The sequence below is a fragment of the Gambusia affinis genome, linkage group LG21 (assembly GCF_019740435.1).
Source record: "Gambusia affinis linkage group LG21, SWU_Gaff_1.0, whole genome shotgun sequence".
Classification (NCBI taxonomy): Eukaryota; Metazoa; Chordata; class Actinopteri; order Cyprinodontiformes; family Poeciliidae; genus Gambusia; species Gambusia affinis.
In genome coordinates, this window is record NC_057888.1 from 11,046,599 (window position 1) to 11,073,347 (window position 26,749).

The following is a 26,749-nucleotide window of genomic DNA, read 5'->3' on the forward strand; positions in this document are numbered from 1 at the left end:
CCAGATTATTCTATAAATAAATATATTTCTGACTGTACAATAATATGGAATGCTTTTCCATAATAAACTGTACCAAACTTAAGGTCTTCGAACCACCATAACTCTTTATGTGACTCTTTAAACTAGAAAGGCCCATTGAGAATTCCAGAAAACATTTGTGTTCCTAAATATTTTTATCAAATCAAAGCCATTTTTGCATTCTGCTGAATGACTTTAATCTGAAAAGAAGTTCAGTATTTAACTTTAAGAAGTACCTTTCTTTAAGTGCTGAAATGTTGCTCACTGGTTCAAAGTTCTTTTCTGTGATGAAATAAAATTTTGGATATCATTTGGAAATCAAATTTCGGTAAGTCTATTTTAGTGTCTGTGATTAATTGGGAGTCACATCATCTGCTCATGGTTGTCTATCCTCTCTTATCTAAAGTTTGCACAGCCAAGCATCTTTTAGTGTATTTTGTTAGACAAGTTTTTATTTATTTCAGTTCTTTCTTTAATCTCCCCTGACATAAATCCTAAAGTAAAACTGCAGATTGATGTCAAGAGGAAAATTTGAATGTTTGAATTTGATCCTCTCCATGTCACACCGCACTGATGCAGTAAAACATGTAAAAGCAGCCTGAGCCCCTCTGCACACATCACATTCTTTTCAGTACGCCGACACTTCTGTTAAAAAAAAAAAAATTATTGCCCCTACGTAATTAAGTTTTACGAGAATATCACTGTGTGCAGTAGTTAAATCTATATAGGCCTACGTTTCACTTTATGAATGTGTTTCAAAGTTATCTAATGATATGCGTCTGCATGCTCATGTTAAAGCATTTTTGTGCAACCCACCTGTCTGCTGAGGTGACTTCGCAGCAGAAGATGGAGGACAGGGAGGAAGAGGAGGAGGAAGAGGAGGTAGGTGACACACATCGGGGCTTGCTGTTAATAGCTCAGACAGGACCAGAATAGCAGGGCGTCGCGGGAGGAAAAGCGACTCTCTGCATCCAGCAACCTCCCGTCTGAAACTTGAGTCTGGCCAAAAACAAGTTAAACATCTTCCACGATAACCCCTATTAAATTACATACTCAACATTTAAGGGAAAAACTCTTGTTTACTCGGCAATAAATTTGTCCTTGATGAAGCGCGAGGCAAATTACCGGAGTTCAACCAGTGTGGCCCTTCTGGGACTCCTCCTTCAGCAGCATCATCATCATCCTCATCTCCACCTTCCTCTCTTCTCACTCACCTCCTGTTCCCCCTCCTCCTCCTTCTTCTCCTCCTCCTCCCCCTCCTCTTCCTTCGCAGCCGCTGCTGCTCCACTCGCCACTCCGTCCCCGCACCACCGCAGTCCACGGCCCCGTCAGTGGCCGAGCCGCCGCTGCGCTCTTCCCTCCCCGGTCTTTCTTCCATGATCCTCTCTCCTCCTCTTCCTCTCCTCGCTGAGCTGCGTCTCTGTCCGCCGGCACCGCATCATCTGCGTCCCTAACATGAGAATACAAAGCTGTCGTTCTTCCATCTAGACGGGAAGTCGCACCTCACAGAGTCAAGGTAGGCTGGCTGGCTGGCTGGATGGATGGATGGAAGCTTGGTTGAGCATCTTTTGCATGAATGGAGAAATGCATGTTTGTTTGTGTTTTCTTCTCTTCTTTACCTTCACTATGCGGGCTGAGCTAATGAAGGTACAATGCCATTTTTTCCAAAGCAAGGTGCGCAGGGATGTGGTGGTGTTTCCGTGACGGGTGCGGTATGTTCTGTAGCAGCCGGTGGATTGAGCTGTGGCCATTGGCAGGGCAGCGCTGTCGATATTGACACCTGCAACCTGTAAGTTAGTGCAAAGCATCGATTTTGGTAATCCGCTGGCTTCTTCTGTCGATTCGTTTATAAACACAGCCCTTGACCGTAATAGACCTCTGTTGTGATAACTTTTAGTCAATCTGTTACACCTCTCTGATAACGCGCCTGCACCGTATTGCAGAGTGCAGTGTTTGCTCATTTTTAAAAGAACTACCGAAGCGAAATGTGCTTAATTCTGAGCAGTAACACGAGTGCTGCGTGCTTTAGTCTCCACAAAGCCCAGAGAACACTCAGTACCACTTTCAGAAAACCGAGACTGTGCCGAGCAATGAGTGAACGTGATTAAAAACAGCTTTAAATCAAAAGCTGGATAAAGTGATCAAGCCCCGCCTTTTGATTTATTGTGGAGGAAACATAAATCAGAGCGCAAAACAATTCAAGAGATTTATTCATGCATCTTTACAGTGGCTGTTTTGGTGATGATGTGGGTTAAACGCTCAAGGCGCCATGTTTTGATGAAAATAATAAGTTGCATCCTGAACTGGTTTGGGATTCCAGACTGGAACTTGTCGATTCTATTGGAATGCCTCTAGAAAAAATAAGATTGTTCACCACAGCCTCCAAACGAAGCTGGTTAATATATAAAAAAAATAACTTTAATTAGTAGAACCTAAGCTGGATTTTTATGCACTGAAGAAATTGAAATCCTTGGTAAAAGCAAACAAAAAAGGAGTTATAGTTTTGTCTACTTATCAAAACAATTTTTAAAATTGGTTGGACCTTTTCAGGTTGGAGATGGGCTCAAAATCAACTCCCGAGAAAGTGTTATAAAAAAACAAACACTTTCTTCAAACAATGGTCTAGGAAGAAGTCTGCATCTTTCAAAAAGACAGTGATTTTTATGCAAGACATTGCTCCATCACATGCATCAAAGTACACCTCTGAATAGCTAGCCACTGACAGAATTAAAGTTAAAAAATTTATGACATGGCCCCCTTCCTCACCTGACCCGAAACCAGTGGAGAACTTGAGAGCGTTTTTTTTTTTTATGTCAAAAATGTTTATTGGAGAGTTTTGTGATGCTTGTTTATAATTCTCACTTAAACAGATTAAAATAATAATTAAAAAAAAGTCAGACGGGAAAATTTGGGTTTTTCCTTTAGTTGCTAAATAATTCTCCTAATAAAGCCAGTACCTTACTTTCAGGCTTTTAAACATTTATGTTTGAGGTTAATTAGCGTTTTGTACTAACAGAATAGTTATAAAAACTGCCCTCAGAAATAAGACTTACCTAATAAACTGTGCAAACAGTCTGTAAATGGATTTGCATTGAACAAAGACAGGCAGTATTTTCTCAAGGACTCGGTTGTAACATTCCACTGCTTCTGAAAGTGGAAGCAGTGGATCAGTGAGCTACATGTTTTCAGGTTTCTTTTATGGCTAGCAGGATAAAGGTGTACAATTACATTTTCTCCATGTGTTTCTCACATGATCTCTAAAATAAGCATCAGGTTGGTTGGGATCTCAGTCTCAGAGTTGTTCCGCTGGACTGAGATCTGATGTTTGCAGAGATCACCGGGGCAGTGAACCCCAACGACTGGGGTCGACTCCATGATCCTTCACATTGTTCATATTGAAATTCTGGGCCTGATAAAAGTTGTAGGGGGAAACCAAGACTCATTGGTTTCCCAAGCAACATTTACCAATCTGTTGAGGTGGGTCTGAGTTGTTCTCCCAGTTTCCTGTTTTAGCCGATAGGAGCAACAGCCCATGACGTTTATTGATGCTGCGGTCCATGCTCTTCCCAGGTTCTGTTACTAAATCCGCTTAGCTTTATCTTAAAAATGGTGGCAGATTAATGGGTTTCCTGTCAAAAGAGGACAGCATTGACATCTTTTCTGGTCGGTCTGGAGCTGCAGCTCTAGTCCTGACCAACACCAAGAAAATGGATCAAATAACTGCACTATACAGATTTTAAAATTCTGCTATTGGTTTCTAAAACGCTAAATAGTTTCGGGTCAAAATACATTTCTGCATTGCATGTCAGGTATGAACCATAAAGATCCACTCACTACAGACTGATGGCGCTTGTGTTTATACCCTTGTAATTTTAGTGTGTGGGCTCTAATTTCAGATGGGGGGCACAATGAGTGAGGAGCCACCAGTCTCCCCCAGCTGGCTGAGCCCTGATCCCACAGCGTGGGCCAGCGGGGCCCCAATGGACAACAGCACCAGCTTGGGGTCGTTCCCAGCGGAGGACTCGCCCCTGCGGCCTGGCCAGCTGCCACTGCTGGTCAACCCCTGGGACATCGTGCTGTGTTCATCGGGGACCCTGATTGCCTGCGAGAACGCCTTGGTGGTGCTGGTGATCTGGCAGAACCCGACGCTCAGAGCCCCCATGTTCCTCCTGATCGGCAGCCTGGCTCTGGCCGACCTGCTGGCCGGCCTGGGCCTGGTCCTTCACTTCATCTGTGCCTACCTGCTCCGCTCGGACTCGGCCCAGTTGCTAACGGTGGGTCTGGTGGTGGCCTCCTTCTCGGCCTCCGTCTTCAGCCTGCTGGCCATCACCGTCGACCGCTACCTGTCGCTCTATTACGCCCTCACCTACAACTCGGCGCGGACGACGGCCTTTACCTACACCATGCTGGTGCTACTGTGGGGTCTCTCCCTGTGTCTCGGCCTGCTGCCGGTCACCGGGATCAACTGCCTGGCCGAGGAGGTCACCTGCAGCGTGGTTCGACCTCTGACCAAGAACAACATTGCGGTCCTGTCCGTCTCCTTCCTGCTGCTCTTCGGCCTCATGCTGCAGCTCTACGTCCAGATCTGCAAGATCGTAATGCGCCACGCCCACCAGATCGCCCTGCAGCACCACTTCCTGGCTGCCACGCCCCACTACGTCACCACCCGGAAGGGCGTTTCCACCCTGGCCATCATCCTGGGCACCTTCGCCGCCTGCTGGATGCCGTTCACTGTCTACTCCCTCATAGCCGACTACACCTACCCTCCGCTGTACACCTATGCCACGCTGGTGCCTGCCACTTACAACTCGGTCATCAACCCGGTCATCTACGCCTTCAGGAACCAGGAAATCCAGAAGGCGCTGTGGCTGGTGTGCTGTGGCTGCGTGCCGACCAGCGTGGCGCACCGTGCTCGGACACCCAGCGACGTGTGACCTCGGAGACCCCGGGGGTGGGACGAGAAGGGTCAGCTCTGCTCCTCCACTGGAGCCGTCCAGCGTTTCGAGGAGGGCAGCGGCGTAGGGACGCGGGTGCAGCTCTGGTTGGAGACGCAGCAGCCCGCCGTGTCTTCCTGTCTTCCCAGCGCCAGGCCAAGAAGGTGGGCTGCATCCTGCCCACTATGTGTGTTCTTAATTTCTACAGGAAAGTGCATCCCCGTGTTCCGGTGCGTGGAAGCAACGCACGCCCTCTGACAGCTCTGTAGCTTTACTTGTTTTCACGATGCACAGAAATGATCCCAGCTGATGAACAGCGGCTGAGTAACACTTGAAGCCCGTCTGGGGCAGCAGCAGCAACAGCAGCAGGAGCGTCCCGGTTGGTGCCGCCGCCACTGCCGCCGCTGCCGCTGCTGCTGCACTCAGGACGTGCATCGAAAGCTGAGCAGACCCGGAGAGCTAAAAATAGACCCGATGCTCTCTGATCCGCTCCACAGACGCCGGGGTAAAAAAAAAAAAATCTAGCCTCTTTTTCTCCGCGCCTCGCCCATTTCTCTCCTCCCTCCTTCCTGCTTTCTCTCCTCTCTCTTCTGGCTGTCGATTGCGCATGAATGTGCAACAATAAGAAAGCCTCCAAACAGACCCGCCCAAGCAGTACCTGCCCTCTGTATTTTTATTAGTTTATATATACCAAACCAAAAAGAAAGCCTATATATTATCTCTTAAAAGAAAAAAAGTCTAAGTATTTAAAAAGACATCTCAGGATCTAATTGGAGATTCAATTCACCAAAGTTTTCCAAAATAGCTAAAATTCTTGTCATTTGATCAGAAAGAAACAACTTTGTACTTTGTGAATCCATGTTTTGCTACCCAGCTGTGTTCCTCTTGTCGGGGTACATCTGTTTGTGAGAACAGAAACAACATTGGACAGCATCTTTCACTAACGGGATTAGCTGTAATTAGCATGTAACTAGCACAGTCCAGTGACGTGAGGTGGGCCGCGCGTAGCCACTGCAGGCTATGTGCCGTGGCTGCCTGACTTCATTGTGACCCAAATAATTTTGTCTATGTACAAAGTACCACCGTGTACCTCACATGTGCTGCATTATAAGAGCTAAAACTGTCACACCAAGGTCATGGGAGCTGTTATTTAATTAATTTTTTAAATGTTGCTTTTTGCTTTTCGCATTAGATACCTTGCGAAAGTTGTCGCACTTTTAAACTTTTTCACATTGTGTCACGTTACAACAAGACTTAAATGTGTTCCATTGGGATTTTATGGTAAACAAAATAGAGCGTAATAGAGAATTGGAAGAAAATTAGCATATTGCAAAATCTTGTGCGCTGAAAACCTCCAGCTGTGGGTGTTTAGGGGAATGTTTGTGTTGTTGCTGCTGGAAGGTGAACCTCTGCTGGAGTCTCAGGTTTTCTGCTGCCTGTCAGAGGTTTACTTCTAGGGCCAGCCCTTCGTTTGGCTCCATCCACGTTCCCATCCAACTCTGACCAGCTTCTCTGTGCCTGCCGAAGCGTCCCCTCAGCATGATGCTGCCACGGGCTTGCTGAGGGTAACGCGTGGTGCTAACATAGTGCTCTGTACGTAAACCAAAAAGTTTTAATTCTGGTCTCATCTGATCTGCTTTCCTTTCCTAGCTGAGGAATAATAATAATAAAATTAAAAAAAAAAAAAAAAAACATCCCCATGGCATAATGCTGCCACCTCCATGCTTCATGGTGTCGATAATGTGTTGGCCATTTGAACGCAAAAAGCAGCCATGCGTTATAACGCTTATATTATTTAGGAATATAAGCGTATAGAGGCCTGTGTACAAATAGGAATCACAATTTTACTTGTCAAAAAACCACATATCATTTTTGTCCCACCTTACATTTATTTTGTTAGTTTATCTAATAAAATCCCAGTGAAATACACCACACTTTGTGCTTGTAACGTGATAGAATTCAGAACAGCTTCTAGAGGTCGGAGAACCTTTGCAAGGCGCTGCGCATGTGAGCCCCATCACTCCCATGCTGCTCTGAGTTACTGTTTCCAATCATCTGTTGGTTCTACTGTTACTCCAGATCTTGTCAGCAATAACTAGCCTGAATGGTAGTTATTTTTTTTTTTTAGATGCGAAGCAATACTCAGACAGCAATAATAACATCCGCGCTCCGTGAAGCACCATAACGTTTCCAGAAAAGTGAAAGATACGACAAAGAAAGGGTTGGGTTAGTCACTCCCCGGGGTCGGGGCGAGACCGAGCTGCTCGTTCATCCTGGTGACAACACTGCCTCATTTTATCCACAAACCCTGAACGGGGTGCTGATCATTTGGCACAGAGGCAGAGTTGTGAAGTTCGTTTTCTTGCTGTTTGCCTCTCCCCTTTCCTGAGCGCATAAGGTTTCACTAGGTGTTGTCGGCTTGAATAACAAAAAGGGGATTTTTACTTTTTTTTTTGTTTGTTTTTTTGTGATTGTGCATCTGCTCTGAGTCGCATGGCATTCTGGGTGTGTGTGTGTGTGTGTTTGTGCACACGTGTGCGCTATAATGTGTCTCGTGTCGTCGACATCCCTGACCTTAGACGATATACACTGTCAGTCTTCCTGTCGGTTCGGAGGAAAGTGGCCTCATTTCGTGTTTCTTGGCGGGAAGTGGGACCAGGAAGTTCTGGCGCCCCAGCACTTCAAGCCAAAGGGAAAAGTGACTCTGAATGAACCTTTACCCCGATCCTGCTGGGGTTTCTGTCGTCACACTCCAGCTTAAATCAGTCTGGCTGAGGCAGGTGTCTGTTAAGTGACCTCTGAATGATCCTATGAGCTAAAAACGGCTACTTCCAAATACAGAGATGAGTTGTTTTTTTTTTATTATTATTATTTGTTTGGTTTTTATGTTTTATTCATTGAGCCTTTTAACGACATTCCAGGAGTTTCAAGTCTTCAGCTTTGCTTCCAAGCAGGAGAAAAATATTTTTTTAGGTCTGGAAGGTCAGCTTGGAGAATAAAAATCAACATTTTAAATCATGGGAAAGTAGCCTGCCTGAGGGAATGTGTGCAGAGAGGAGCTCAAACCGGTAGACCCTCAGTGTTGGGCAAAAGTGTTCAAACCGCTTTTCGGGTTCCACGTTTTGTTTCATTACAACCACAGAGTTCAAAATGTTTTCTCGTTTCATGTTTCTACAATTAACAATGTAAGAAATGTCCACCTGCATTCAGAGACACGTTTTGCTGCAGTTAGAAATCTTCATGTATTTTATTTTATAATGTAAACTAATTGAGCTAAATTAGAATTTAAAAAAAATTTGTTTATTATAAAATTCTTATTAAAGCCAAAAACATTTTTAGTAGAGATTTGATATTTTGTGTTGCAAATATTTTATTTTTTTATTTATAAAAAAAAAAAAAAAGATTTTTAGTTTATCTGCATTGTGTTTGAAAGGCCTCACTTCATTAAAAAAAATTATATTTTTTTTACATCAGCTTCCTGTGCTGGAAGCCGCATTGTAGTCCAGGGCCGCAAAAAATAATTCTGAGGGCCATATATGGCCCACGGTCTGCAGTTTGGACACCATTGATCCGAACCCTTCCAACGTAGCTAACAGGTTATCGCCTTTTATGTCAACTCTGATTAGCTAACCCGCTTCGGTTGTGGAAAAGCATCCCCATAACATGATGCTACCACCACCATGTTTCACAATGTTGGCATATTTAGGGTGAGTTAATTTTCAATTCTTTTTAAATCTCAGGTAAAGAAAATGACATATATACAAACTACTGCATACAAAACATTGTTGAGATATTTAGAAAACAATTTCCCTTCCACTTCACAGTTCACAATACCTTGTAAAATCCTGGTAAGATAAACTGAAGTCTGTGGTTGCAACATAAATGTGGAAAAGTTCAAGAGGTATGAATGCTTTTGCATTCATAAACCTTTACTGTTTACCTTTTGCAGAATGGTCTATTTTGTTACGGTCACTCAGAGGTTGTATTTCCTGTTTCCTCCTTCCAGGTGTCTGACGCTGTACGACACGAGCGCGCTGTAAAGCCTTTCTCTGAATGTAGTATCTATCAAACTCCTCTTGAGTTTAGTTTCTGTAAATAGGGCCTGCTGAACAGGAGGGGGGGGCTTCTTACCACCGTGCATGGTGCTACCAAAGCTCGTCAGTCTGAGGGGGAAGAGTTGGGTTGCACCATTTGTTTTTCTCTGTTAACGTTTGATTCATTTGCTCTCCTTAATATGCAGCAGATTTTCTTTCTTTTTTTTTTTTTAAAGGTTTGCTGACTGACGGGAAGGGCAAATGTTTGGGAATTGAATCGACCCACAATCGGAGAAATGTGAAACTCTTGTTGCAGCTGTACTGACAAGGTTTTCATTGCTGAGCATTTGAATAAGGGCTCTGTATCAAGGAAAGCTGATGAACTGCGAGGTTGGGGGTAATTATCGTTTTTTTAACACCTTGTTTATCTACTTAATGATTATTTTGTGATAATAATGCACAAAGATGTGAACAAAATTGTCTTTTTTATATCAGTGACAAGATGTTGGACCAGCAGGAGGAGGCGTCTTTCTTTCTGATGGTTACTATTTTAGAACTAAGTATCAAAACACACAAGGGCCTGTGAATGTGTGTGTGAGCGTGAGAGTGTGTGTTGCTGTTTATTTATTTATTTTTTTTAAGATGGAGATGAGGTTGAAGTCACGGTAACAGCATCTTGTGTAGACGTAATTTTCAATATGAAATGCACTTTATTTTTTTTTTGGTTGGGGGGAAGGGGTGAAAATGGCACGAATAATTTATCTGCAAAACGAAACGTATTAATGATAATCAACTTGCACTAACCTAACTGAAATATTGTAAAGGAAAAAAAAAAATGTTTATGTGAACGTGGTGTCTATTTTTCCAAGGTGTTAGATGTACTTTTTATTGCTTTGGTTAGTGCACTCCACTGAGAGATCTTGTTAATTTTGTATTAAAGACAAACATGTGCTGTGCATAAAACTCCTGCCTCCACTGATTTTGTTAAAAAAAAAATTTCTAACCAGTGTTTATTTTCCATCCTCGTCGTGGCTCACTGCCCTCCTTTTATGCGCTCTTCTGTTTCCTTGGCAACTCCCTTCATAGCAGCACTGTTGCGATGGCAACCGAAGTCCTGCAGCCAGGTGTGTGTTGCGTCTGCGACGAGAGCGGAGCATTAAAGAGACGTGACGGCTCAGCAGCGATCCTTCATTCATGAATTTATTTCTCTTTGGGTCAGAGGTTACAGAGTTACAAACTAGGCCCCCGTACCACCCCCGCCCCCACATACACACACATTCACAGCAGGGAGCGATTGCAAACGCAGGTGGCTCATTTATAATAAGACATTTCACAAATAATCCTTCCATTGACAGCTTTTTAAACACCAAACTTTGTCACATTACGGTAAAAAACTTTGATGTATTTTTTATTGTATTTTATGTAACAGGCCGACACAAAGTGGTGCGTAATTGAGGTGAAACTAACACAAAATGGAAAAAAAAAAGTTGTACTGCAAAAATCATGTTTTTATTCATAAATAAATTCTAAAAATGTGACAGGTGTTGTTGTTTTCACTTCTATGTTCACTACTTTGTGTTGGTCAGTTACACAGAATTTTAATAAAATGTACCAAAGTTTGTGGCTGTAAGATGACAATCTGAAAAGCTTCAAAGGGCATAAATACTTCTGCCAGTATCTTTAAGTTGGGGTTCTGTGGAGTTGCTATATGCGGTCAGTATCTTTAGCACAGCAGAAATCCATTCAGGATCTCAGTTTTTCCAAACAGGTCATTTAATGGCCACTACAAGTAAGACACTGGTTACCAGTAACAATCCCACAGAACCCCGTTTTAAACCAAAGCAGATCTGCCCCTTTCAAAAAGCCACCACTAAACTCTCCCTATACTTCCAGTTATTTTTATCTACAATTATAAAGACTTACCTCAAGATCTATGGTATACATACACAGGTATTTCAGTAAAAACACTTTAAAAAAAGATAAGTACACAGGTTAGGTCAAGAGGAAGGTTTTCTAATAGCTCTAATAGTTTCAAGCTCCGACTATACAGGAAGTAATCACCTTCACATGGTGTGTTATAGTGTTATAATAGAGAAACATCTACTGGGGTTTATTCACAATGCTTCAAAGTAGTATAATGAAGCTCAGTGGTCAACAGTTTAAAGAGTGGTTGATATTTGAAGTTCATGTACAGTATTTTTGCATTTTCCAGTTTATACCTTACAGCTTATATTGACCCTACAGAATGTGATTGTGTGCAGGTGCAGCTTCTGTGTTGTACAGCGACAGACTCTCTGATGGTCTGTGGGTGTGTCGTTCCTCAGGGTGAGCGTGTGATTAAACGTGTTTCAGTAGTTCTCCTATGATTTTTTTATTTATTTATTTTTTTTGTGTTAATCTGACCAATCGTTCTCCTCCAACTCCGAGTCGTCCTCCGAGTCGGAGTATTCGACGGCGATGCGGCGCGACAGGATGGTGGCCACGTCGTTTCCAACAGGCTCTCTCTTAGCCTGCTGCTCCTGTTGCTCCTGCACCTTCTTCAGCTGGATGCCTGCAGACAGAAAAGCACATTTTACTGACACGTTCATGAAACGGGGAAGAATTATTCTACAATAGAACAGCTCGAGAATAAACTCAATCTCTAATTATAGTTATAAATTACACCAAATGTATTTCTTCTACTCATCCAACGAGTCACAGTATCTTGTAAACTTTCAAAACTGTATCTGTCTTAAGCTTTGTGGCAGCTTTTTGTACTGAATATTCTTAAAAAGATAACGACACTGGTTAATCTTATTAGTATTGACAATCCAAAAAGATGTAAACTGAGGTTTGACATGAAAGTGAATAAAAAAAAAACAACAGAAAGACATTTTTATTTATTAAAACCACTTTAAAATATTAGAAAAATGTTCCTCAATAAAAGACAAGTGGGTTGCTTCAACTAAATCTTTTCCTGCATTAAGTCGAGTAAATCTTACCCATCCGTATAGCAGCCAGCAGGTCACTGCGAGCGTCGTTGACCGCCGCGTTCTCAGCTTGCGTCGCCGAAGACATCTTGTAGGACGTGGAGTGGGAGGCACCAGCTGGGACGGGTGGAGGCGGTGGCCCCGGGGGGCCGGGAGGAGGCGGAGCCACTTGAGCTCCAGATACAGGTGGCGGAGGCGGAGCGTAGCCGGCGGAGACGGCCATGGGGCCGCCGGGTGGCGAGGCGAAGGCCGTCTGTGCAGAAGGTATGAGGGGTGCTGGGGGCGGCGGGGGAGGGCCGGTGTTGGCATAGCCGTCCATACTGCAGAAGAAGACGGAGGGATGAGTTAACAGAAACCACAGCAGCTATACACTAGGGGGCAGCAATAACACAGTTAGTCATTTCATGTTAGAGTCTGAGCTGTTAAGTATTTTTGATACCAATCAAAAGCAGGCACTATTTGAACAAAGAAAAGCCATTTGGCAATAAGTTAGAGCTCAGAGCTGTGTGGAAGAAAAGAAGTGAGCCTTTGTTAGCTGGATCCTGTAAATTAAATCTGGAAAGTGTCCAGGGATTAGACAATTATGTCCCCTGTTTCTCATTTGTTCTGTCATTAAAATCTAATTGCTCAAGCAGAATAATGAAAGAAGGTGAATCCTCCTCAGGTAATGAGATTTTGAAAAACACACACATTAAAAACATCAGAAGGTTGTAAGATTAACCTCAGAGGAACAACAATACAGCTACAGGAGACCAGCTGAAGAAAGAGATCAATGTGCTGCAGATTGAACCTTAACCTCATGGAAACACACAGAGTGAAACATAAAGTGATGCCGGTAAGCCTCAGTTAGTTAAAGCTGTACTGAGAAGAAGAAAGAAAGCTGAAAATTCCTCTTCCTAAGCGTGACTCTAAATGCAACTGGACTATTGGATACACTTCTATTATATTCATACTATATAATGTTTTAAATTAGTTTATTTTAAAGGGGCAGTTTTATGTAATTTCCAAGTATATCGTGCCATTTTATAGCACAAACAAGTAACTATGTTACCTTCTGTAGTAAAAATGCTGTATATAACTAAAATAACTGAAAAGAAACTCCGCAATTTGACGCCTTGAAATTGGACCGCTGTCTCTTTAAAAAGCTCCTGTTTATCCAAAACTCTGCTTTCAGCACGTCATCACAACAATGCACCTCCATTATCCTGTTTACAGCCATAGGTGTGCTGGACTGTGAAGTAGTTTGTATGAAATGGAAATAGGCGAACTTTTTATGCAATCCTGAATGGTTGCCAAGGCAGATTGAAGGAAATATCAAATACATGAAATAAACAAGGCAACAATCCAAGTTTTTGATAAGAAAATAACATATTGCATAAAATTATCATTTTTGATACACCCCTTTTAACAAATAAATATAATTAATATTATTCTGGATTTTTAAAGTCATGATTTAAAACCTTTAAAATTGGTAGACCCCTGGATTAAAATGTATTTACCTGTAGTCCATTGGTGGCAGAGACATAGAGCCACCATTCATGGCCTCAGCTGGTGGAGGAGGCAGAGGGGCTTGGTGGTGGTGCGGGCGGCCCAGCGTCCCGCCATGGTAGGCTATCATGGTCCTGCCTCTACTGTCGTGTTCGCCTCCTCCCCGGGGGGCGTGTCCTGCAGCCATCTGGGCGGCCAGGATGCTGGGCGGGGGGCCAGAGTAGGTGTGGGCGTGGCCGGCGTGGTTCATGCTGTTGGGGTAGTGATGCTGATCCACACTGTGACCCCTGAGAGAAATAATATAGTCAGTGATAGGAATGAAAATAGTTTTAAAGATAGTCAGTGATAGGAATGAAAATAGTTTTAAAGAATCCAGTTTTTGTTCCGTAAGAACCTGTTTTCTGGTGACATGGATCCTTCGGAGGAGGCGGCTCTGTCTCTGTGAATTGTGTGCCGGTGGTCTGGCCTCAGCTCCTTATCCAGAGCCATCATGTTCCACTCCTGCCGACGGTTCCTCGCTTTGCGGACCTTCTTGACCTCCCTCTGCAGAGTCCCATCCACACAGCGCCTCTGCTCCTGCGGCAAAGTGTAAGAAAAATGCAATATACCCTCAAATAAAACAAGTAAATAAAATAAATAAAATGTTCTCCAAAAGTTGTGGTTGTAGCACTTCTGTTTTTAATGAAACCAAGTTCCACTGAAATTGCTTTGTTTTACTCCTCATAATATCGGAGAAAGTTGTGGTTGGAAAGCAATTAAAATTTCATAAGCAGATTGCAGACAAGCACTGTGGGAAATCAAAACCTAGCACTGATTGGGAGAAGACCCCAGCCAGTTTCATTACCTTCTGCTTCCTCTTCTCTTTCCTTTTGTCCTCCGTGTCCTGCAGCATCTTTTCCTTCCACAAGTCAAAAAAGTAGGAGGGGTCTGTGTAAAATTTAAGGGCTTCCTTGTGATCATCTCTAAAAAAAATCAAAAAACAAATACAGAGGTTATGATATACAGATCTCGCCATGGATACAGTTCAGGTTTATATCCACTCACCATCAACAGGAACCAAATGTTATTTTTTGGCTAACATAGAAACAATTTAGGTTCCAGTGTTACCTGTTGTACAATTAACATCAATTTAAGCTTCAAATTATTCATTAGAAGTTAAATATTTGTATACATCCCCACTTTGGGGATGCATGAATAAGAAAATTTGGGCTGATATTATTTCCAGTATTAATATTTTATGTGGACCTTTACATTTGCAGAGCTAGATACAAAATCTACAGCAAAAACTGAACATAAGCCGAAGATTAAGTTAAAATCAATTAGAACTAGAATATAAATAAAAGAAGAAATGCCTCATGTTTCTCATTACTTTGTAAAAACAGAACTGCTAATTGACTGCTGGAGCACAAACACTTCAATTAAGCTCCGTTAAGCTCAGAATCAGGGCTTTTTAAACCAGAATTTCTTATTTTTCAAAATCATAGCTGTTTATTTTGATTTGTAATATATGTATCTATTAAAGACAAGGTAGTAAAATGTACATCTGATCAAATACTAATAATATTTATCCTAATAAACAATTAGGCCCCTTTAATCTGTATATTATGAGACATTTGACCAGTTTTTATCCATATGTCGCACCAGTATCAACTTTATACAACATCTTATAAATAATAATTGCAGTTGTTGACTAAAAGGTTGATTTACATGACGCTAATGCTAAGAAATGTGGTAGGCTTTAGTATAAACAGCCAGCAGAATGTCAGAGTTCAATGTGGAGAAGGCGGACCTGTAAGGCGTGAGGATGGTGAGCGGTGGCGGCTTGTCGCTCAGGTTGTACATCTCTTTTACCGGGTTGGGAACGCTGCTCTTGGACACCACCTGCTGGTCTTGAGTGGTGGAGCTCTTAAAGGCCTTCCTCATGTTGATATCTTGCAGAGAAACTGAGAGAACAAAAACAGTGAGATTAAAAAACGGAGAAATGGTTCTGATTTTATTAAAAGAAAAAGGGCTTTCAGTTATTAGAAATCATAAAAAAAAAACTAAAAAAAAACACACACAAGACTGACATCACTTTGGTGACAGATGGCGGCTTGCTGCGCGACCCTTCTACCCACCTTCCTCCACTGTGGAGTCCAGCTGTGTGACTTTGACGGCGAGCCGGTCGATGCGGTCCTGCAGAGAGTTGGCACGCAGGTAGAAATTGTTGGCCTCGTTGAACAGTTCGCCAAATATGTCCTCTGCATGTTTACCTGGATAAAAGAGGGAAGGAAAAAAAAAAAGACTGATGGGAAACTGAAGGAGGAGGACGGAGACTTTAATCTTCATTCCAAGCAAAGTGGACCCCCACAGGACCTGAAGTCCGATCGATACAAAGATAATGTGATACAACGCATAACAAGAGTCGAAGGATCAGTGCTGGGAACTGTAACTCATACGACTCCATAAAAAAATTACCTCATGAATAATTAAACACGAGTCAAATATAAATCATCCAAATCGATCTCAGTAGACATTAGTGTGCAGCAAGTGACCAAAAACAGCTGCATTTGTTTATGCCACCAAATTTCCACATTTCTTGAAGGAGAAATGTAGAAAGACTAATTTGGAACTAAAACCTGTCAAATCTTTCTACATTTTGTATTTTTGGGTTTTGTGTTCACCAGCTTTTTTCGCCTCTCGCTCAAGCTCCATCACATCGTTTGGAGCGCTTCACTGAACTTCATCATCTCTATCAACCCTCACCAGCTTCCCTGCCCTCTGCTGAAGAAAAGCATTCCCAACATCAAGATGCTGCCACTGCAACATACACTGTTAGTTTTCTACCACAAAGCGTTTTGAATGCAAGGATGCAAAAGTTCAGATTTGGTGCCATTTGACCAGAACATGTTTGCTGACTCTCTGACAGCAAACATGTTCTGGTTGGGTTTGTGGGGCCGTGGCACCTCCTTCTGTCCTTTGGGGGCGCCACTGAACGCATGACTTGTGACGGATTTCATTCGTGTAAAAAAAAAAAAAAAAGGAGAATCCTAATTTGACATTTTTAAAATTTTATTTTGCATTACTTTTCTTCCACATCACAAACTACTTTGTGTTGCTCCTCATTAAATACCAATGAAGTACATCAAAATTTGTACTTCTCAACCATGGAGAGCAGTGAGTTCAAATTTATTGCCATATTTATGAGGCGAGGCAGATTTACAGAGGAAATTACCTAATTAAAGCTTTTTAAAGAGAATGAGAAATTTTTTTAAGCTAAGCAATAGTTCCTTCATGCGATTCGCAGCCGTGGCTATGTGGAGAAAATATAGGAAAAACTGAATTATCCTAAAATTGGAAATTGTTGCTCACTGCAACCCCGACTGAAATCAAACAGGGGAAGTTTTATTATAGTATAGCTATTTCAGTGCAGAACATTACGTCCAACGTCCTATAGAGAACACAGGGCTATTTCTGTCAGGCCTGCTGACAGGATGGGCTGCAGGAAAAACATTTAGAGGAAGGAAGAACCCCAAATCCGTCACGCTGAGCCCGTCGGCCCCGGCCTCTCGTTACGGCCCTGCCGCGCACACATGTGCACAAAAAACATCCACAGTGAACCGAGTATGCAGATTTCCTCTGTCAGGCCCTTGAAAGCATTTATATTTAACCCACACAGCTGTTGCTGAGAGGCCAACTCCCTCGGCAGGAACTTGACACAATAAGGCGCAGACGGAGTCGATACGGAGGGGCCGAAAAAGCAGAGAGGATAGATGTTTTAATTTATCCCACAGCAAACTTTCAGCATGGTTCATGCGAGAGTTGGAGAATGAACGCAGCTAAGTGCTAAATAAAAACACATTAACAGCGTGTTGATGTGTGTGGGAATAGAAAGCGGATGGAAGATGGACGGCGCTGTAAAAACTCCATTTTGCAGTGGACCATGATATCGACAGACCAGCGCGTAAACAGCTTTTACACAAACACACACTCCAACACACACACACACACACCCAGAGTAGCAGCTCGGTCACATGCCCGCCACTGGACGGATAAGGTCCTTTTGCGGCGCTGTCTGAAATGATTACATTTCAGCGCTCAGTGTCCCAGTGTGAGGCTGGCGTAAGCCTGCAGCGAGCCCTGTGACCCCTCCACCACTGTAACCATGACAACATACAAATCAATCACAGCTTTAGGATTAATGATGAAGCCGGCGCAAAGAGGATGAGTATAAACATCATCATGCTAAGCTTAATTGGGGAAAACCCCAAAGGTGCTGCTGTAGTTTCAATCTGTTTTCTCTTTTTGTTAATTCAGATATTAATATTTTAAGCAGCAGTTCGTTTAACTGAAAGTCGCCTGAAATTAGTTGGAAGAAGTTAAAGGAAACCACAGGTCAACAAAGAGAGAGGTACATCATCCGAATCACACCGTTCCAACATGGTGATGGCAGCACTATCATGGGGGATTGCTTTTCTTTAGCTCGACCGTGGCAACTGGAGGCAACAAAACGTGAAGAAGGGGTGCGAATACTTTGCCTCGGTGAGTGTGTGTCTCTTACTCAGGCTGCTGAGCTGACGGATGATGGCCGACAAGGTGTTGTTCATCACACACTCCAACTCGCTGCCGATGCCGTCCGGCAGCGCCCCCCGGCAGAGGTGACGCGGATCGATGTTTCTCTTCACCAGCGGCATGGCGAGGCCTCAGACTGGAGGGAGGAAGAGCAAACACACACACACACACATCAGATGAGACACAGATGTAGACGGTCAGCATCTAATCTGCTGAGGCGTTAATGAGCAAATCATTGATCAAACTCCTAATTACTTCAATGATCAATGCCGAAGTTTATATATCGGAAAGCAGTCGGATTTCCCAAGAGTGACATTTAATTGCGTAGTGTAGAAACGTGTCAGTATCCTGTCACGAATCGAAACTGATGAGGAGCAACATAACTTCTTCTAAAAACTCTGGAAGCCTAAAGTACAGTATAAGATATATATAAAAAATCTTTTTCTTTTTTTTTTTTTGCCTAAAATGCATGAAGACAGCTTTCTTATAGTGAACACTTGATCATTTGTAGCAAAAGATGCTTCTGCAGCTACAAACCCTTCTATCAACATGTGAAAAACTCATTTTGTTAAGGAATTTAAACCAGGTGAAGCGAAAACTTTGTCACCAGATGAGTTCTGGGTATAATATATTTATAAACAAAGTGGGGTTTTCTTCTTAAATACAAAATGTATTTATGTTTTGCACAGGTTTGGCTCTTACTGTGTAGTTCTTTCAGCAAATGGCCTTTTGCAGAGTCTGTATTCTCCAGAGAGCAATAATGGCCAACTAAACTAGTGACAAGACATACTGACAATGGCAGCAACATGCATTGAGGATGTTTTTCTTCATCCAGAGTTAGACCAGAGTAAATCCTTATGTTAAAATGACCCGGTTAAAGTCCAGCCCCAAATCCAAGAGAAAATCTGTGGAAAGACTTGAAAGCTGACGTTCACAGACGCTCTCCTTCTAATCTGACCGAGTTTGAGCTTTCTTCCAAAGAAGAATGGGGGGAAAAATTGGTGATTCCAGATGTGGAATGTTGGTAGAGATTTCTAGCTGCTACTGCAGAGAAACATGGTTCACATTTGCACAGGTTTTATGATTGTGCAAATTTACAAAACCTGGATCACATTTGACGTCAGGTAGAGAAACGTGGTTCACATCGGATGTTAGATTTTTATTTAGTTTGATGAAAACGATGTATAATTTTCCCTTAAGTTGGTATATCCCATAAAATCCCTACCCCAGATCACATCCAAGTGTGTAGCTGTAATTTGGTAAAATGTGAAAAAAGTATAAAAATGTTTTGCAAAGTGCTGTGTGTTTTGTAAAAACTATTTGTGTGTGTGTGTGTGAGCTGTTTATGGGGAGATTGTGGACGACGACCAAAGCCAGGAGGCTCCTGGCGACCGGAGGAAAGATTAAAGCATTAGTGATGGGAAGATACAACATGCCAGCTAATCCCAGGCTAGCCTGTCACCGGCCCAGCTGGAAAACTGTCACAGCCAAAGACGCTGCTTAGCGCAAAAAGAAAAACAGAAATAAACACAAAAACTTTAATACACCCAGAGGCAAAGCTCTCTTTTCTTTGGCTTTCTGCAGACAATGAACTGTGCTTTGCTCCCATTCCCTGCAAATCTGAACACGACAGCCTCAATTAGCGCTCAGTCGCTGTAGGATCACACACTCTTACTCTCTGAGCATCAGAGAGCAGTTGTCTTATCAGGCCCTCTGCCTGCTTCCTGTTTTTGCAGCTCGAGTTTTCTTCCTGTTTCCTGGTCCTTCTCTGGTGTCACAGCAAACCCTCCCGTCTCAGCTCAGCGCTTGGAAAGAACAATACAGTCACAGCCGGAGAAGCAATCAGAAGGAGAGTTTTCCAAACAAAATGTTCCCGAAAGGATCCAGGCTCAGTTGTGGCTCCAGAGTGTTTTTGCTGCACAGCTTTTCTGAAAAGGGAGAAAAGCAGGTTGCATCGACACAGGAGACCTGGCAGCCCAACAGAGGGCTAATAATAGCAGACTGGCTCATGAAACATAGAAAACACAGGATAAAAACCTGAATAAAATGGAATTCTTGGCAACAAATTGAAATGTACAGTACTGATCCTTCAAGAATACTATGAAACTCCCAAAGCCTAAGAAATGGCTTCATAACACATTTCTGGCCTAAAACAGAACTGCCCAAATGTATTCAAACCTCCAATTTAAGATTTAAGATTTAAAAATAGTTTTATTCAACAAAGATGCTTGTAGAAAATGAAACAGGTGAAAATAATAAAACAATATGAAGTAGAATGTATTTTGAGAAACATAACTTAGGTAGTTTTTTGGGGGCTTTTTTAAACTTGAATGTTGAAAACTATTCACACTATTCCCAATAATTAATGGCGGGTGTTTTGATGATTTATCTGTGTTGATGCACTCCAGGTCTGTGAGGTAGGAGGGCCACCTTTCCATCACCCCAAATCTTCAGCTTCCTCCACACATTTTCCAGCAGATTCAAGTCAGGACTTGTCGTTAGTAATAATTACTAACTTTGGTCAAATTAAAAGATTACTTTGAACCATGAATCTGTCAGAGTTTGAATAACTTTAGATGATGTGTTGCTTTTTTAGACCCGTTGGCTCACTTCTTGTTATCAGACAGGTTTTATTAAAAGGATTTCTCGACTCTACAGGTGTGGCAGTACTCAGGCCGGTGAAGTCGAACTCAGCTTTCCCAAATACTTGCTCCATTGTCATCACTCGTGTTCTCTCTGTTTAATGGTAAAATTCATTTGAAAAAAAAACCTGTAAACGGGTCAAATATGCTGATGTTTGACATGAGGAAATGTAATTTCTCAAAAGGAAACCACATTAATTACATGTCATTTGTTTAGCTATCAGTCACCCAGAATGATTTCCACCCACAGACTCCTAACAAGATCTGGCAGCATCATGCCAACAAGCTAAAACAAAGTGTAAAATTACACCCATAATGGCCGGCCACAAAGAATGACTAATCCAGCCAACAAGATGCCTGACGTGTCCCAAAACCACGGCTTTCAGCTTTCTGCATGAACACTTTGGAAACACTGCGCTTTCTGTTGGAGAGGAGGTGATGCAAACTAGAAGATTGCATGTTTTTGCTCACACTGTCTGGCCTGCATGACAATCACACTGATGAGGCGAAATAATGAGCAACCGGAGGGTTGTGGGGGTGTGGGAGCCTTGTCTTGCTTGTGAGACATGAGGGGGAAAGAGGAGGGCGCTCTAAACGAGACGCAAAGTGGGATAAGAGTGTGACAGATGAGATACAGTCAATGAGACGGTGAGTGAGAGAAAGAGTGTGTTTTAAGGGTGAGTGGGAAAGAGACAGCAGAGCATTTATATATGTGTGTGTGTTTCTGTGTTTGTGTGATGGAGAAAGCCTGAATTGAGTGGGGGATGGGACTGGAGAGAGCCACTGAAAGGTTCCCGGGACAATAGAGCTCCGTTCGCACGGCAACAGCACTGGCTCTCCCATGAATCCCCCTTCCCTCCACCATCCTCTTCCTCCTCCTCATCTTCCTCCCCAACCTTCCCTAATCCCCCCTCCACTGAAAGCAAAACCAAGCAAGCTCTCCCTTTTCTCTAAAAAGGCCGAACTCAAACTCGACAGATATCCTCACTCCTGTGTTTAAGGTGCCCCACTCTTCCTCAGGGTCATGTGTTTGGACGCTTTAATTATTTCCAACACAACATGCACACTCAGCCCTTCACCAAAACATCACATCAGGTAGCCTCTCAAATGTCCCATTAGCTAGCCCAAAAAACCCAGCCTTTCATCCTCCGAGACGTGACGCTCAGACTGCATCTGGGACGAAGCTCGGCTCCCCTGCGGCCGCCGGGCCTTACTACTACAGACCTGAGAGCTCCATTAAGTTCTGAAAGGCGGGTCATTACCAATTTATGCTCTACGTCCAGCTTCTCGTGTCGGAGGCTGTTTTGCTTGTTCTGATGTTATAAATAATGCATCCTGGATTACGTCAGATCTCACTGGCCCAAATATGACGTCTAAAAACTAAACGAGAACCAGGAACCTCTATTGGTTCTAATAATATTCAGGGATAAACATAGTGGAATATGGGAAAAAGTCCTTTAAATATAGAATCCTGCTGGGGTGAAAAGAGGCCTCTGATGGCCGATTTTGACCTATTTTTAAATATAAGAACTATAGCATATAAAAGAGACCAAAGTGAAGCAGGTGGTGTGACAGAGCTAGTAGTTACACGATTATCACCATTCACGCATTAATGTGTCAGCCCCCAAATTTATCAGAAATGTTGATACTAATATCTACTTCAACCTCTTTAACAAAGTTTGTATCTTACTTCAAAAATTTGCTGCACTACATGAAAACCGATATTTTATATATTCCATATAAGCATATACAAAGAATGTTTTTCAACTACATGACTGCAAAAAAAACCTATTGTATCAATTATGATACAAAAAAAACACCAGATAGGGTTTGTTCAAATTGTTAAATGAACAATCAGCTTTAATAATATATATATATCAGACAACAGTTTTGTTGTATCAGGCTTTAATGAGATATTTTTTTTAAATTGTCAAACTATATTCGACTGAGTAGTACGTTTGGAGATATTAATTTTTTAATAGAGCTACAGTTTTAAGACAGTATAAATTTCATTCTCAGTCTAGCTGTCAGCCTCAGCCGGCAGGACCAGCTAATCTTGACTTATATCAAAATGCCACAGCTAGATGCATGCATGTTATTAATCAATTACTTATCTCTCACTGTTTAATGTCAGTCACACACATAGCACTAAACATGTTGCTGCAATGATTGAAAGCATAACTCTGGAGAACGTTTAGCAAAAATGTTAAAACAGTCAAGCAACAACTACCATATCCTAAGCAGTTTTCCTTTATTTATTTTTTTTTATAAACAGTTACATTTAAATTAGACATTTGTTGACATACTGGGAAAAGAATGTAGTGTGTAATTCAATAAAATAGCAATATTTGCCTTTTTTCTCCCTAAGTATCTGGGCATTTTAGAGCGCTTTTTTATCTTTAATATTGTAACACATGCTCTACGTCCAGCTCCTAGTACATTTGAGAGGTTCCGTTTTGGAACTAGTTTCACATGGAGCATTATCTGTGTCGGACCACTGACTGACACAACCTTCTGTAAGGCAATGTGACAAGGAAGGAAAACATCCGACAGCGATCTTAATGTAATGTTAAATGTTGTATTGATGATAGCTGCAGTTGTTAACCCAGATTTTCCACACTCTTCTTTTTCTTTTCTGGCATCATGCTGCTGCTAACGCTTTAGCATCTTGGCTGCTGCTATCTCTATCTTAACTCAATGAGGGCAAAAAGAGCAAAGGAAGTCGATTCAATAGGGATGCACCGATAAGGACATTTGGGACGATATCAGTATTTCTGTTGTATTGATATTTTATATATCGTTTACGTTTTCCTATCTTTTCGACACAGGGAAAAAGTTACCACACTGTCGACATTGATTCTCTTCTTCACTATCACTATGCCCGTACAAATACCACATGGGCGACCTCCTCTCCTCCCAAAAATGCATAAATAAATGAGAACAAGATGGAAACAAACATTGTTATTAACACCAAATTACTTATGGGACCAAATAGATGTGTTAAGAAATGACTAACATCGACTAATATTGATTTTAATACAGCTACATCACCCCTACTCTTCAATTTACTAAACATATTAGTGGCACACAGCGCTTGAATCCAATGTAGTCAGAATAGCCTACCAAATACAAGTCACCTAAATGCGGCTCAAATGTGGTTGAGGTTGATTAAATATTAAAATATATTTTTTGAAAAAGTAACACTGGTGTAGAGGTTTAACTTACAGTGTTACCCCATTGAGATTTTTGTGAATGAGAAAGTCAGAAATCTGTTAACTAGCTAACTGTATCCATTACTGTGAGGAGAAATCTACCCTTTTTATCCCAATTAGGCTTGATCCTATTTCTACATACAGATATAATACTGACTGCTAAAAACAACTCTAACAAACCCCACTAAATAATTTTAAAAATGATCCTCGTTGTAAGTAAATATATCAATTATGTTTTGATCAAATACATATCAAAATGAAAATAAATATTATGAAGGTACAAATCAATGTGCTATAATCAGTTTAGAATAGATCTTGCTATCTATTTTTGTTTTAAATTGCTGTGCAACCACTTGAAAACTGTGGTATTTTTACATAAACTTATACCGTAGGACATTATTACTTGATTAATCAAAATGTTGTTAATGCAAATCCAAGTTTAGCTACTTTTTTTTAGTGCAATACTATGACATTTTTGTCCTTACCATTTACAGTTTAGCCAGTTCTTTGCTATTTTGTCTTTCTTCAATTTATTATTTAGATGTCTAAATTTCACGTTTAAGCACTCGCTTCCGTTTCCCTCCCCTCAGGCTGACAAAAGCATGCACACACACATACACAGAGGCGTAAATTGATGGCAACCGCGATCAATCACTGTTCCGCACCGCCGCTTTTCGTTACCAATGGACTGACCCACATCTGTTCATCTCTCGCTCCCTAATTTTCTACTATTTATAATCAAAATTTAACCTGGCGTCTTCGATTGGGTTCTCTAACAAGCACAAATTATTATTTTTGGTTAAATAGCTTCAAAGTAACCTGTTAGCAGGGATAATATTCAATGTTTCGGGGTCGTGTATTATATTCTCCGATGCCGGGGGTCCGCTCTGACTGACCACTTTGGTTAGCTAGCTTATGTCCAGTCTTCGATTATTTAGTTTGATCAAATTAGACCAGAGTCTGCCGAAATATCTACATAAATGTCACTATTATAATAAATGGTGTCACTGTTGATTGTAAAAAGTATCATAAGACCCTCACCAGAACTTGAAATATTAGAAGAAATCACTCCGTCCGCATGTCCCGTTAGTTACTCCTACTAGCTCTGCCATCCTGTGTCCCCCAACCCGTCTGCCCACTCTGGGGAAAATCCTTTGAGGATGAAGACACGCCCACTATCCATTTCAACCAATCATATGTCAGAACAGAGGATTTATCACATGACGGACGTTCCAATTAGCCCATGGGATCTCTGTAAGAGAATGACTGACAGGGAACCTCCCCAGTTCTAAAGCAATGCTGAGAATGGAAGAGGCGGGGCCACAGTTGGGCGTTGCTCAAGGGATTTTTCCCCATTCAACTAGCATGTCTACATCATAGATGCTATAAATGACAGTATTTACAGTCTTATCTCTACTTCATTTGGAGACTTTCTAAAATGGCGTACAGTAGCCTCAGAGATTTTGATTGTGCTTCTAAGTTAATACAAAGCACTGATACAATAAGTAAGCTGGGCATTGTGTTACAAAAATTGCTAGGCCAGCATCCTTCGGAAAAAGGTTCAACAGAACCTGATCCAGGTTTATGGTCTAGTGTTTCAGGTGTGTGCTTCGACGAAAATAGTCAGCGAAATATGTCTGCTACAGAAAAGAAAAAAAGGACATGTAAGCAAAGAAAACATGTCACATTGTTGCACAGTGAAGGAAGAAAAATCAATGCATTTTAAAATGCTTTAATTCTTTCCAGAACTGTCTGAGTTGCTCCCATTTTTACTGGTCAAATAATAAAACAAATCCAAGATAGCAATGACAAAATTAACATATTAAACGTAGCTAATATTTTGAGAAGCTATCTTTTTTTTCCTCCTCCTCCCCATGTTGCTTGGTGTCCAACATCTTTTGCTTAAATAAATGCAATTGACTTGATACTTTTCAGCACATTTTTTGATTGGTGTGACCAGTCAGAGTGAGATATGGGGCAGATTCTTGTTTGATATTGCATGCTCAGGTAGGTAAGAGCTTTTTGGAGCAAGATGGATGCATGTTTTACATGCCACAACTTTTTATTTGTGAATAATATGCTCATCTTGCTGGAGTCCTAAAGCCTTCGAAAAAACAAATACCAGATATTTTTTTAAACCAACTTCAGTTTCTTTGGATCAATAAATACCATATTCTCCTTCATGTTGTAAGAATAAAGTTGTTGAAATTTTAAAATCAGGGTCAGGTCATAATATCCCAAGCTTTAAAAATGTCACAGAGTAGGCTACTTTAATTCAGAATCTAAAAATAGAAACAGTACTTTAAGCAAACCTAGAAGACATGGCTGTTTACTAAAACAAAACAAAGGCAGGGCAGGCATCAATCAAACAGGCAGATGAGAGGTCAAAGGTAACTCTGGAGAAGCTATAGAGACCCACAGCATGGGGAGAATCTGTTGACAGGACAACTATTTGTTACTACGTCCACATCTTTGGCCTTTATGTAAGAGTGACATGAATAAAGTCCTGTTTCAGGCTTTCCTCAAAGCTGTAGGCAGCACAAACACATGGAAGAAGGTGCTTTAAATTCTTTGGCCTACATTGGAAATGGCAGGCTTAGATGAAAACTGACCCTATATGTCCTCTTGAACACACCATCCCCATGGTGGCTGCATGATGCTGTGGGAATGTTTTTCTTCATCAGGGCTACTGAACCAGGTCAGAGTAGAAATTAAAAATGGATGGTCCTAAATACATGGCTATTCTGGAAGAAAACCTGTTAAGAGGCTGCAAAATACTTGAGATGGTGGCACAGTTTTGGCTTTCAGCAGAGTAAACACTCCAAATATAAAGCAAGACATGCAACGGAGCTGTTTAGTTCAAAACATATGTATATGTTAGAATGCTCTAGACAAATCCAG

The 26,749-nt window shown here is 41.7% G+C and overlaps 2 protein-coding genes across 3 annotated transcripts; one reads left to right on the top strand and one right to left on the bottom strand.

Moving 5' to 3' along the window:
• Positions 1-827: 827 nt before the first annotated feature.
• Positions 828-24,995, bottom strand: wasf3b (WASP family member 3b). 2 transcript variants are annotated; one of them, XR_006369533.1, is made up of 11 exons: positions 24,890-24,967; positions 17,984-18,130; positions 15,561-15,695; positions 15,233-15,386; positions 14,288-14,405; positions 13,838-14,019; positions 13,455-13,730; positions 11,968-12,275; positions 11,390-11,537; positions 9,991-10,123; positions 1,348-1,468 (listed from the first exon to the last, which is right to left on the bottom strand). XR_006369533.1 is itself a non-coding variant. In XM_044105335.1 (10 exons), exons 2-10 carry the CDS (start codon positions 18,114-18,116, stop codon positions 1,225-1,227), a joined length of 1,698 nt encoding a protein of 565 aa, XP_043961270.1. In that variant the 5' UTR covers positions 18,117-18,130; positions 24,890-24,995; the 3' UTR covers positions 828-1,224. The 2 variants fall into 2 exon arrangements, 1 of the variants encoding a protein (XP_043961270.1); XM_044105335.1 differs by lacking the exon at positions 9,991-10,123 and having other exon boundaries at positions 828-1,468; positions 24,890-24,995.
• On the top strand, positions 1,330-6,644 carry gpr12 (G protein-coupled receptor 12). The gene is made up of 2 exons (XM_044105341.1): positions 1,330-1,534; positions 3,915-6,644. Exon 2 carries the CDS (start codon positions 3,915-3,917, stop codon positions 4,950-4,952), a length of 1,038 nt encoding a protein of 345 aa, XP_043961276.1. The 5' UTR covers positions 1,330-1,534; the 3' UTR covers positions 4,953-6,644.
• Positions 24,996-26,749: the final 1,754 nt, after the last annotated feature.